Genomic DNA, 12,338 nt, shown 5'->3' with positions numbered 1-12,338 from the left:
TAACAACAATTGTAGTCTACACTTTTTTATTATTATTTTTTAAAAAATGAAGAGGGGAGAGGAGGCGCGGGTGGGATCGAGATCGAGATGGAGGGGGAATCGAGATCGAGATGGAGGGGGATCGAGATCGAGTGTCCTCATGAATATTCAATATTTTATCATATTAAGTATGAAAAAATATCATCAAATTTGAAAAAATATTCATGAATTCAAAAAGTTCCCATGAAATTTAAAAATATTCATGATATCAAAAAGTGCCCATGAAATTTAAAAATATTCATGATATCAAAATATATACTAATGGCGCACTTCTACAGGGTGCGCCATTAGTAGTTTAAACTAGTAATGGCGCACTGTGAGGCGGTGCGCCATTAGTAGTTTTGCAAAAAAAAAGAATAAAAAAATTCAGTACTGGCGCACTCCCTGTCTGGTGCGCCATTACTAGTTAGAACTAGTAATGGCGCACTTCGGTAGGATGCGCCATTAGTATGTATGTAAAAATGAAAAAAAAATATCACTAGTGGCGCACCTGTTTTCTGGTGCGCCATTAGTGTCTTCCACACTAATGGCGCATCACCAACTGGTGCGCCATTAGTATATAGTAGTGGCGCACTACTTCCCTGGTGCGCCATTAGTGTCAATCCTATCTATAGCCCTTTTCCTAGTAGTGACTGTTTTGGCACTGCCATGATAAAGCGGTAATGTTATTATTTTGCACCTTAATCTAGTGGCACTATTAATTTGAGGCAATGTTTTGGCACCACTAGTGCCACTATTTTTTTATATATTGAAAGAGGGGGTTCCCTCCGATTTCATTAAAGAAACCCAACCATAGAGAACCATTATCCGACAACATCTCAGTGTAAATGGGCAGTTATGCAACTACTACTAGAACGGATTGAGTACTAGCAGGAGACAAGTTCACCACATAAGCTAGGCAGGTAAAGGGACGCAGCACCAGCTCGTCCAAGTTTGGACTACAACCCAAATGCTACCACAGAAACATCAGGGGGAAGATAGGGGCTGAAAGAGCCAGCTTCAGCATTCCAGTCTAAGCACCCCCGGCCTTCATCCTTGTGACGCACGGTACACCTCGTTTGCCACCTGCTCGACCCTAGTGTCACTGATCAAATGAAGTAATAATACAGTTAAAATAGAGCGAGTGTCCTCTCTATCATTTCATTTCCAATGTAGATAAAGAAAGTGCTTCTCTTTGTTAATGTATATTTCATCAACTAGTCCCATTATTAATGTTTAAGCGTTTCTGCAAACTGGGGTGCTTAATTTTAGTTGATCTGCACAAAAATAGAGATTTGAATGTGTCAAGGCCCCTCCTTGTACTACCGCTGTACACTAAAGTTCATCACTGGTAGAAGGTGTATCGGGGAGACTTGGGTCGATTTCCAGTATGATGTAATATTTTCTTCTGTTTATTAGTGTATGCTTCATCAACTAGTGCCACTATAATCTAATCACGCCTTTTCATTATCTGTGCAAACACGGTTATCCAGCTGCATTTGGTGGAACTACACAAATGTATGGATGGAACCGGCGTATATGCAGAGTGCAAGGTGCCAAGTAAAAATTACCGACACCAACCCTGCTCCATTTAAGCATTGGCACCCCCACCATCGGTGGGATGTGTGGCGCTCACTGTGGACAGATCTTTCTCGGCAGCAAATCCTCTAACCAAATACTAGTAGCTTAGACTTAAAAAATACTAGTAGCTTATATTGGCAGTTTTCTAGGGGTGTACTCTTTTCTGAAAGAAGCACCAATTCTAGAGATCTATTTTTAGCACTTAAAAAATGTAGTTTCATAGGAGTATAAAAGTGCAGACAGTGTGATTCTCAGAGAAGAAACTGCAAGTTTCAGTTTCAGATAAGAAATTCCAAGTTCAGTTTCAGATAAGAAACTACAACTTTCAGAGGCAGAGCAATTATATTAACACGGCCTTTTCAAACAGTGTTAACATCATGCTAGAAGTTTTATTCATGGTCGAAACTGGAACTACCAGCCAGTTAACATCATGATGATCAACATTCATGCATAGCACATCTTCATATGATGCACAGTCAAAAAGATATGCTATTTTAAAAATGCCCACACCATGTCGAGTGTGCGAAAAACAGAGAAAACGAGGGACGAAGTTTTGGCAAGTGTAGGACGTGGTGTGTGTATATGACAATTGGGACCCACATGTCAATAAAGGCAAAGGCAAAAATTTTGGAGATATTTTCTCTGCACAGGTGGAATAGCTGTCGGGTAGTGTCACTCGGCCACTAGGCTAGTTTAGTTGTTTCGTTAGTAATAAGGCACTTCCTTAGGTTGTCGGATCTCCTCCTGCGCCTTTGTGCGCTCGCCGCGACGCCGCTGTCTGCCGTTGTAAACATGCTGAACAAACGAGATGAATCTGGAGAGGACTATACATGGAGAGGCGGACAGTCGGGACCCACCAGGTCTATGGCCGTACGCAAGCAAGTGCCTCATCAAAAAAATTCTTCCTCCTAATGCTATACTGACGTTGGGGCCCACGGGTTTGTCAACATAGTTACATTTTTTAGGTGCTTCAACGTAGTTACTATAGGAGATAAATTCACAACGAAGCCGGGGAGCTGGCAGGTATCATTTATTATCACTGGGGCAGCAAGTATCAGCTGGGTTTTGGGCTGCCCCATCTAGGCTTTCTTTTTTAACATGCGCAGCCCACGACCTCGGATGGGAGGTCCATAAGGCTGTTTGTATTTTCTTGAGGGCCGTCATGTATCGACCGGCCTATGGACCTCCCATCCGAGGTTTTATTTTTCCTGAAACATCGGCAGCCCAATTTATATATTTTTTAAAGAAAACACAGAGGTCTGTTCTATTTTTCTATATAAGAATAGGAATGCCTTGTCCAACTTATGTTTCCCTTCTAACTATATTATATATATTTAAATTATTTTATATGTTATTATATATTATTGTTATTGTCATCATATATTTAACAGATACTTACATATGTAAGAAAACAATATCCCACATCTTGTTAACTTATAAAAATAATTTCTTAACAATAAAATCCTGGATTTTTTGGCAACGAAAATCCTGGTGATTGTGTACAAAAGCTTGGTAAGATTTAAAGACCAATGTAATAATAAATCACTTATCATTTATATATATATATAACAAAATGCTCAATCCCTGTTTATTTTTTGATAACATTGTTGCGCCCACCCCAACATTATAATTAGAATCAGCCCAGCAAAATCGTGTAATTCGAGAAAGTGCAAATGGCCTGTAATTTTTTTAGGAAAAACATAAATGGGCCACATGGACGCTACATTATTTGTTTACCCATCCCAGCTAATGGACTGTAATTCAAAAAAAAGAGATCAAATGGACTGTAAATTCTACCCCGCAAAAAAAAGACTGTAAATTCTGAAAAATGGGTTGAATACGTGCCACATTTTTGGAGGCTAAAATGTGGGCCAATAGGCCGAAGCCAATGCAAGTCGTTGTCAACTTAGTCAACAAATGATTCTGACATCATTAGCCATTGGATTTACATCCAACGACCGGCATCCATCTTCAATCTCTCGTCTTCTTCCTCCAGCGCCGCCGGGACCACCTGCTCCAGCCTCCTGCTCTAGCAGCTCTTCTCACCGCCCCCTACTATTCCCACCGCTGGCCAGGCCATCCTTCTACTCACCACACCCCCTGCTATTCTGCAGCGACGGCAGCCTCACACCGCAGCGAACCAGTGAACCCTCGTACTCGTACGTGGACTGCACGTGGAGAGGCTGACAACTGGGTCCACGGGCGCAGCAAGGAAGTGCCTCCTTATTACGCGCAAAATAATTATTCCTCCACCTGACAGCGGGGACCCATCGGACGGCCACCGTATTTCGCAAAAAAATGTTTCCCCTGACTACTGGGACCCACCAGCTACATCTTCGCACGCAAGGAAGTGCGTCCGGGCAAAAAAATGATTTGCCCCTGACTGCTGGGACCCACCAGCTACATCTTCGCACGCAAGGAAGTGCCTGACAGTCGGGACCCACCTGGTCGAAGCGTACGTAGAATTGTCATTCTGGTCGTGAACGTGTACGTACATACTGGTCGATGTAGAGGCGCGCACGTGTCGTAGTAGAGGCACGCACGTAGCATGTACACGTACGTACATCGACCAGTGTGCAAGAAAGAAAATACAACCACATACGTACATACGGGCAGGGTCTCGAACGCCTACTCGCACATACGTATGGCCAGGGCTCGTGTACATGGCTGGGTCGGAACGGAGAAATGGCGTCATCGCCGTGTTCATGGGGAGAAAACTGGCTGGGTCGGAACAGAATGCGCCGTCGTGTTCATTAGGAGGGCTTGGACGGAACAGCCGATGGAAACGAGGCCTGGCGTACCATAGAACGGAGAAAACGACCTTGTGTTTAACCGGCCACGTTCGAAACGGGATCCTGTTCATCGGGAGGGGTCTGGCGTACCGCAAAACGGAGGAAATGGACCTCCTACGGTCGAAACGAGGGTCCTGTTGATCGGGGGGGTGTGGCGTACCGCAAAACGGAGGAAACGGACTTGTGTTGGAGTGCCATGGTCGAAACGGGGGTCCTGTTCATCGAGAGGGGTGTGGCGTACCGCAAAACGGGACTCCACGGGATACTGTTCATCTCCACCATCAACCCCCTCCAGCCTCCACGGGCTACTGTTCATCCACTGTCGACCTCCTCCAACCTCCACCTGTGACAATTCATCCACGGGCTCCTGTTCATCCAGCCTCCACCGTGCGCTACTCCACCAGCTACTGTTCAACTAGCCCTCTCCATGGGCTCCTGTTCAACCACCCCTCCACGGGCTACTATTCATCCTGTCGTCCACCGTCTACTGTTCACCCTGCCCTCCACGGGGTGGTCCTGTTCATCCAGCCCTCCACGGGGTCCTGTTCATCCAGCCCCAACCATCTCGATCGATCGGGGTACTGTTCATCTAGAGGCAACACCACCGAGTCCTGTTCATCCACCCCCATCGGGAACTGTTCATCCAACCCCCCCCCCCCCGCAACGCTCACTGTTCATCCAGAGGCAACATCGATCGGCTTCAGTTAGCAGCAGTAGCGAAGGAATCGCTCGATCGGGTCCAGTTAACAGCCATCGATCGATCGCTCGGGTTCAGGAACATGTAGCTTGTAGTGCAATCGCTCGGGTTCAGTTAGAGCCCAAACCTCACTCGGGTTCAATTAGACCCCAACCACCTTGCACACATGGGCGTATGTACGAGAGAAACGCGCATCGCTCGGCCCCCGACCACCCACCGTAACTGGGGACTCCCCGATATTCTCCGCGCCCTCGCTTCTACCAAGGTTTTTTCCATCATGGACGGCCCAAAGAATGTCATGCAGCTGCGTCTCCGGCCTACCCAGGATGAAAAGCCCATTTTCTGTCATGATTTTTTGTCATAGAAGTAGGACCACACCACATCTATGATGATACCGGGTTTTGTCACAATTATCGTCATAGAAGTGTCATAAGTATGACAGAAAAGATTTTCGTTCGGCCCAAAATGTCATGGACGTGTCTTTTTTTTTAGTGATGGTCCGGAGTACTGAGGACGGCTAGTGGCTGCGCTTGCTGAAGCGCTAGCATCCCTCGCATTTGAGGACAAGCGACTCAGCGTCTTGGAGGGCCGTGGGCCAATAGAAACCATGGCGGAAAGCCTTGGCCACCAGGGACCGCGAGGCGGCGTGGTGCCCGCACTCTCCCTGGTGTATGTCGAGGTGGATCTCAATGCCCGATCTTGCTTGATGCAGCGCTGGAACACGCCGGTGGAGCTGCGCTTGACGAGCTCGTTGTTGATGATGCTGAAGGCGGATGCCCGGCGTTGCACTTGCCGGGCCTCGGTCTCATCCATGGGGAGAACCCCGTTCTCTAGAAACTCTAATATGGGCAGGGACCACGAGGGAGCCGTTACTACGGCAAAGACGGCCACCACGGCGGGTTCCGGGGCGGCAGCCCCCGGGTTAGGGACCGCGTCGGCCGGGTCGGGGACGAGGGCGGCCGGGTCGACTGCTGCAGCCCCCGGGCCAGGTTTGGTAGTCCCTGGGCTGGGTTCCATAGTCCCTGGGCCGGGTTCCACAGGCCTCGGGCCGGGTTGAGGCGTGGCCGGGTTGTCCAGGACATAGATGGACTCGGAGTCCGGAGACGGCTTGACGGATGGCTTATGCAGGTACTCGAGGGAGATGCCGGACGGGATGGACTGTCGTGCCGAGGCGATCTTGGCGAGCGTGTCGGCAGCCTCGTTTTTCGCATGCAGGACATGGGGGAACTCACAGCCCGCGAAGAATCCGGACACCTTCTGGATGAGGAAGCGGTAGCTTGCCATGTTGGGGTCGCGGGTGTCCCACTCGCCGGAGCACTGCTGCACCGCCAAATCCGAGTCACCGTAGCATGGGATGCGTCGGATGCCGAGTTCCTTGGCAAGCCGGAGGCCATGCACAAGGGCTTCGTACTCGGCGACGTTGTTGGAGGCAGTGAAGTGGATCTGGAGCACGTACCGATGACGGTCGCCCTTCGGGGAGGACAGCACAATGCCGGCTCCCAGGCCGAGACGCATCTTGGAGCCGTCGAAGTGCATGCGCCAGTGCGTTGAATCTGGCGGCGGTGGCAAGTACTGGGTCTTGGTCCAGTCGACGAGGAAGTCGGCCAGAGCTTGGGACTTGATTATGGTGCGAGGCTCGTACAGGATGGTGTGGCCGGCTAGCTCGAGCGCCTACTTGGTGACCCGGCCAGAGGCGTCCCGGCACCCGATGATCTCGCCGAAGGGGGGTCGTGCTGACCACGGTAACAACGTGCTCTTGGAAGTACTGCTTCAGTTTCTTGGCAGTGAAGTATACGCCATAACACATCTTCTGGTAGTGCGGGTAGTTTTGGTTGGAGGTGGAGAGCACCTCGCTCAGGTAGTACACTGGGCGCTGGACAACTTGGATCTTGCCCTTCTCTGGTTGCTCGACCACCATCACCATGCTGACCGACCGCGAGGTTGCAGCAACGTAGAGCAACAACGGCTCCTTCTTGGCCAGCGCGTCCAGGACGGGTGCGGTGGAGAGCATGCGCTTGAGGTCCCTGAAAGCTTCGTCCGCCTGGTCGTTCCACTCGAACAACATTGTCTTCTTCATCAGCTGATACAAGGGCAGGGCCCTCTCGCCCAGCCGGCTGAGAAACTGGCTGACCGAGGCCAAGCAGTCGGTGAACTTCTGGACATTGTGCAGCCGAGCTGGCTTGCGCATGCGCTCGATGGCCTTGATCTTCTCCGGGTTTGCCTCAATGCCGCGCTCCGAGACGAGGAAGCCGAGTAGCTTTTCGGCCGGGATGCCGAAAACGCACTTCTCCGGGTTGAGCTTGACCTTGTATTTGCGCAGGTTGGGGAAGGTTTCCTTCAGCTCGTCTAGGAGCGTGAGGTGCTTCTTGGTCTTCACCATGACGTCGTCCACATAAACGTGGATGTTGCTGCCGAGTTGTGGCAGTAAGCATTTCTGCATGTAGTGCTGGAAGGTGGCGCCGGCGTTCTTCAGGTCAAATGACATGGTAATGTAGCAATATGCCCCAAAGGGCGTGATGAAGAACGTCTTGAGGGCGTCAGCCAGGTCCAGCTTTATCTGGTGATAGCCGGAGTAAGCATCCAGGAAGGACAGGAGCTCACAGCCGGCAGTGGAGTCGATGACTTGGTCGATCCATGGGGGGCGAATGGATCCTTGGGGCAGGCCTTGTTCAGGCTGGTGTAGTCGATACACATGCGCCAGGTGTTGTTCTTGTTCAGGATGAGGACCGGGTTGGCCAGCCACTTGGGGCAAAACACTTCCATGATGAAGCTGGCCGCCAAAAGCTTGGCGACCTCTTCACCGATGGTCCTTCTCTTCTCTTCGGAGAAACGTCGTAGGGGTTGGCGGACATGCTTGGCATCCTTGCAGACATGGAGTTTGTGCTCGGCGTACTTCCTCGGGATAACCGACATGTCCTCTGGGGTCCATGCAAAGATATCCCGATTCTCACGGAGGAAGTCGACGAGCTCGCCTTCCTATTTGTTGTCGAGGCTGGTGCCTACAACAATGTACTTGCTGCAGCTGGGGTCTTCCGGGTTCAGCTTCACTTTCTTGGTCTCCTTGGAGGGCTTGAACGAGGCCTTGTCGGTCGGCTCCTCGGCCGGAACCGCTGCGGCCGATGTCTCATTGGCCAAGGTGACGATCCGGTCGAGCTGGCACCGCTCCTCGGCTATGACCAGCGACTCGGCTAGCTTGGCGCCGTCTCAGGCGCACTCCAGGGACCTGCAATAGTCGCCGGTGATGGTGATGAGGCCCTTCGGAGCCGGCATCTTCATTTTCAGGTAGGCGTAGTGGGGGACCACCATGAACTTAGCGAGCACGGCCCGGCCCAGCAGCGCATGGTACACGCTGGACAGGTCCACCACCTCGAACCAGAGCGGCTCGCCTCGGAAGTGGTTGCTGTCGCCAAACAGGACGTCGAGCCGGACACGGCCGATAGTAGAGCAAGTGAGGCCGGGAACGATGTCGTGAAGATCGTCTGGGTCGGCTCTAGGTTCTTGGCCTCGAGGCCGAGCTTGGTCATGGTGTCGCGGTAGAGGATGTTGATGTTTCTGCCGCCGTCGATGAGGACCCTGGAGAACTTGCACGTGCGCCGAGGCACGATGAGGGTAGTGGACTTGAGGTTGTTTCCTCGAGAAGTGTACCATATGCTCATTACCATTAACATGAAAAGTGTCATTGCCTTTGATGCAATCAATAACAGCCCCTGCAGTATTCAAAAAGGGTCTTCCAAGAATAATGGACATACTATCGTCCTCGGGAATATCGAGAATAATAAAGTCCGTTAAAATAGTAACGTTTGCAACCACAACAGGCACATCCTCACAAATACCGACAGGTATATCGGTTCATTTATCAGCCATTTGCAAAGATATTTTAGTAGGTGTCAACTTATTCAAATCAATTCTACAATATAAAGAGGGAGACATAACACTAACACCGGCTCCAGGATCACATAAAGCAGTTTTAACATAGTTTCTTTTAATGGAGCATGGTATAGTTGGTACTCCGGGATCTCCTATTTTCTTTGGTATTCCACCCTTAAAAGTGTAATTAGCAAGCATGGTGGAAATTTCAGCTTCCAATATCTTTCTTTTATTTGTAACAATATCCTTCATGTACTTAGCATAAGGGTTCATTTTAAGCATATCAGTCAAACGCATACGCAAAAAGATAGGTCTAATCATTTCAGCAAAGCACTCAAAATCCTCATCATCCTTTTTCTTGGATGGTTTATGAGGAAAAGGCATGGGTTTCTGAACCCATGGTTCTCTTTCTTTACCATGCTTCCTAGCAACAAAGTCAATCTTATCATAACGTTTATTCTTTGATTGTGGGTTATCAAGATCAACAGCAGATTCAATCTCTACATCATTGTCATTGCTAGGTTGAGCATCAACATGAACATCATCATTAACATTATCACTAGGTTCATGTTCATTACCAGATTGTGTTTCAGCATCAGAAATAGGAATATCATTCGGATTCTCAGGTGTGTCAACAACAGGTTCATTAGAAGCATGCAAAGTTCTATCATTTTTCTTTTTCTTCTTCTTAGAAGAACTAGGTGCATCAACATTAATTCTCTGAGAATCTTGCTCAATTGTCTAAGGGTGGCCCTCAGGATACAAAGGTTCTCGAGTCATTTTACTCCCTCTAGTCATAACTCTAACAACATTATCATTTTTCTTATTATTTAATTCATTGAGCAAATCATTCTGAGCTTTAAGTACTTGTTCTACTTGAGTGGTAACCATAGAAGCATGTTTACTAATGAGTTTAAGTTCACCTTTAATTCTAGACATATAATCACTCAAGTGTTCAATCATATAAGCATTACATTTCAATTGTCTACCAACTTAAGAATTGAAGTCTTCTTTCAATCATATAAGCTCTTACCTCCCACCCTAAGCTAGTTTGGTAGGGCTTTCTCTTTTCTTTTTGTTCCTTGTAACTTGGTTACTCCTTGTAATCAACTTGTTGTATCTGTTATTTTCTCAATAAAGTTTTGATCTGCTGTGGGGGTTTTGCCCCACAGTTCACAGTCAAAAAAAACTTAAGAATTGAAGTCTTCTTGTTTAACCATAAAATCATCAAACTCATCCAAGCATTGGCTAGCAAACTTAGTAGATGGGATTTCACATTTATCAAATATATAGAGAGAATTTACCTTTACTACATGTGTGGGGTTATCCAGACCATGTATTTCTTCAATAGGTGGTAAATTCTTAACATCTTCAGCTTTAATACCTTTTTCTTTCATAGATTTCTTTGCCTCTTGCATATCTTCAGGACTGAGAAATAGAATACCCCTTTTCTTTGGAGTTGGCTTAGGAGTTGGTTCAGGAAGTGTCCAATCATTTTCATTACTCAACAAATTATTCAATAGCAATTCAGCTTGATCAACAGTTCTTTCCCTGAAAACACAACCTTCACAACTATCCAGGTAGTCTCTGGAAGCATCGGTTTGTCCATTATAAAAGATATCAAGTATTTCATTTTTCATGAGAGGATGATCAGGCAAAGCATTAAGTAATTGGAGAAGACTCCCCCAAGCTTGTGGGAGACTATCTTCTTCAATTTGCACAAAATTATATATTTCCCTTAAGGCAGCTGGTTTCTTATGAGCGGGGAAATATTTAGCAGAGAAGTAATAAATCATATCCTGGGGACTACGCACACAAGCAGGATCAAGAGAATTAAACCATGTTTTAGCATCACCCTTTAGTGAGAACGGAAACAACTTAAGGATAAAGTAATAGCAAGTTTTCTCATCATTAGTGAACAGGGTGGCTATATCATTTAATTTAGTAAGATGTGCCACAGCAGTTTCAGATTCATAGCCATAAAAAGGATAAGATTCAACCAAAGTAATTAACTCAGGGTCGACAGAGAAATCATAATCCTTATCAGAAATAAAGATAGGTGAAGTAGCAAAAGCAGGGTCATATTTCATTCTAGCATTCAAAGACTTCTCTTTAAGCTTAACTAATAATTTCTTAAGATCATATCTATCATTGCAAGCTAAGAAGTCTCTAGCAGTTTCTTCATCCATAACATAACCCTCAGGAACAATAGGCAATTCATATCTAGGGGAGAATCTTCATCATTACTTTCATCAATATTATCAGTTTCAATAATTTCATTCTCTCTAACCCTAGCAAGTTGTTCATCAAGAAATTCACCTAGTGGCACATTATTATCAAGCATAGAAGTAGTTTCATCATAAGTATCATGCAAAGCAGAAGTGGCATCATCAATAACATGCGACATATTAGAATGAGTAGCAAGTAGGTGTCGCAAGTTTACTCAAAACAGAAGGCGAATCAAGTGCAGAGCTAGATGGTACTTCCTTACCTCCCCTCGTAGTTGAGGGAAAAATCTTGGTTCCTTTATCTTTGAAGTTCTTCATTGTGAGCAGTAGACATAAATCCCAAGTGACTCAAAGAATAGAGCTATGCTCCCCGGCAACGGCGCCAGAAAATAGTCTTGATAACCCACAAGTATAGGGGATCGCAACAGTTTTCGAGGGTAGAGTATTCAATCAAAATTTATTGATTCGACACAAGGGGAGCAAAAGAATATTCTCAATTATTAGCAGCTGAATTGTCAATTCAACCACACCTGGAAACTTAATATCTGCAGCAAAGTATTTAGTAGCAAAGTAATATGATAGTAGTGGTAACGGTAGCAAAAGTAATAGTTTTGGTTTTATAGTGATTGTAATAGTAGCAACGGAAAAGTAACTAAGCAAAGATCAATATGTGAAAAGCTCGTGGGCAATGGATCAGTGATGGATAATTATGTCGGATGCGATTCCTCATGCAATAGTTATAACATAGGGTGACACATAACTAGCTCCAGTTCATCAATGTAATGTAGGCATGTATTCCGAATATAGTCATACGTGCTTATGGAAAAGAACTTGCATGACATCTTTTGTCCTACCCTCCCGTGGCAGCGGGGTCCTATCGGAAACTAAGGGATATTAAGGCCTCCTTTTAATACAGTACCGGAACAAAGCATTAACACATAGTTAATACATGAACTCCTCAAACTACAGTCATCAACGGTAAGTATCCCGATTATTGTCACTTCGGGGTTAACGGATCATAACACATAATAGGTGACTATAGACTTGCAAGATAGGATCAAGAACTCACATATATTCATGAAAACATAATAGGTTCAGATCTGAAATCAGGGCACTCGGGCCCTAGTGACAAGCATTAAGCATAGCAAAGTCATA

The 12,338-nt window shown here is 46.6% G+C and overlaps 1 protein-coding gene across 1 annotated transcript in view; it reads right to left on the bottom strand.

Annotated features, from left to right (window-relative positions):
• Window positions 1–8,001, bottom strand: part of LOC147990284 (uncharacterized) — a 31,456-nt gene extending 23,455 nt beyond the window's left edge. The window contains exons 1-4 of the mRNA XM_087537846.1: window positions 7,690–8,001; window positions 6,827–7,645; window positions 6,508–6,759; window positions 5,782–6,408 (exon numbers count right to left, since the gene is read on the bottom strand). Coding sequence (XP_087393972.1) covers window positions 5,782–6,408; window positions 6,508–6,759; window positions 6,827–7,645; window positions 7,690–8,001 — 2,010 coding nt within the window. The remainder of the gene's footprint in view (window positions 1–5,781; window positions 6,409–6,507; window positions 6,760–6,826; window positions 7,646–7,689) is intronic.
• Window positions 8,002–12,338: the final 4,337 nt, after the last annotated feature.

The sequence above is a fragment of the Triticum urartu genome, chromosome 1A (genome assembly GCF_056163025.1).
Source record: "Triticum urartu cultivar PI428250 chromosome 1A, HENAU_Tu73, whole genome shotgun sequence".
NCBI lineage: Eukaryota > Viridiplantae > Streptophyta > Magnoliopsida > Poales > Poaceae > Triticum > Triticum urartu.
This window is presented reverse-complemented; position numbering and strand designations above follow the sequence as displayed.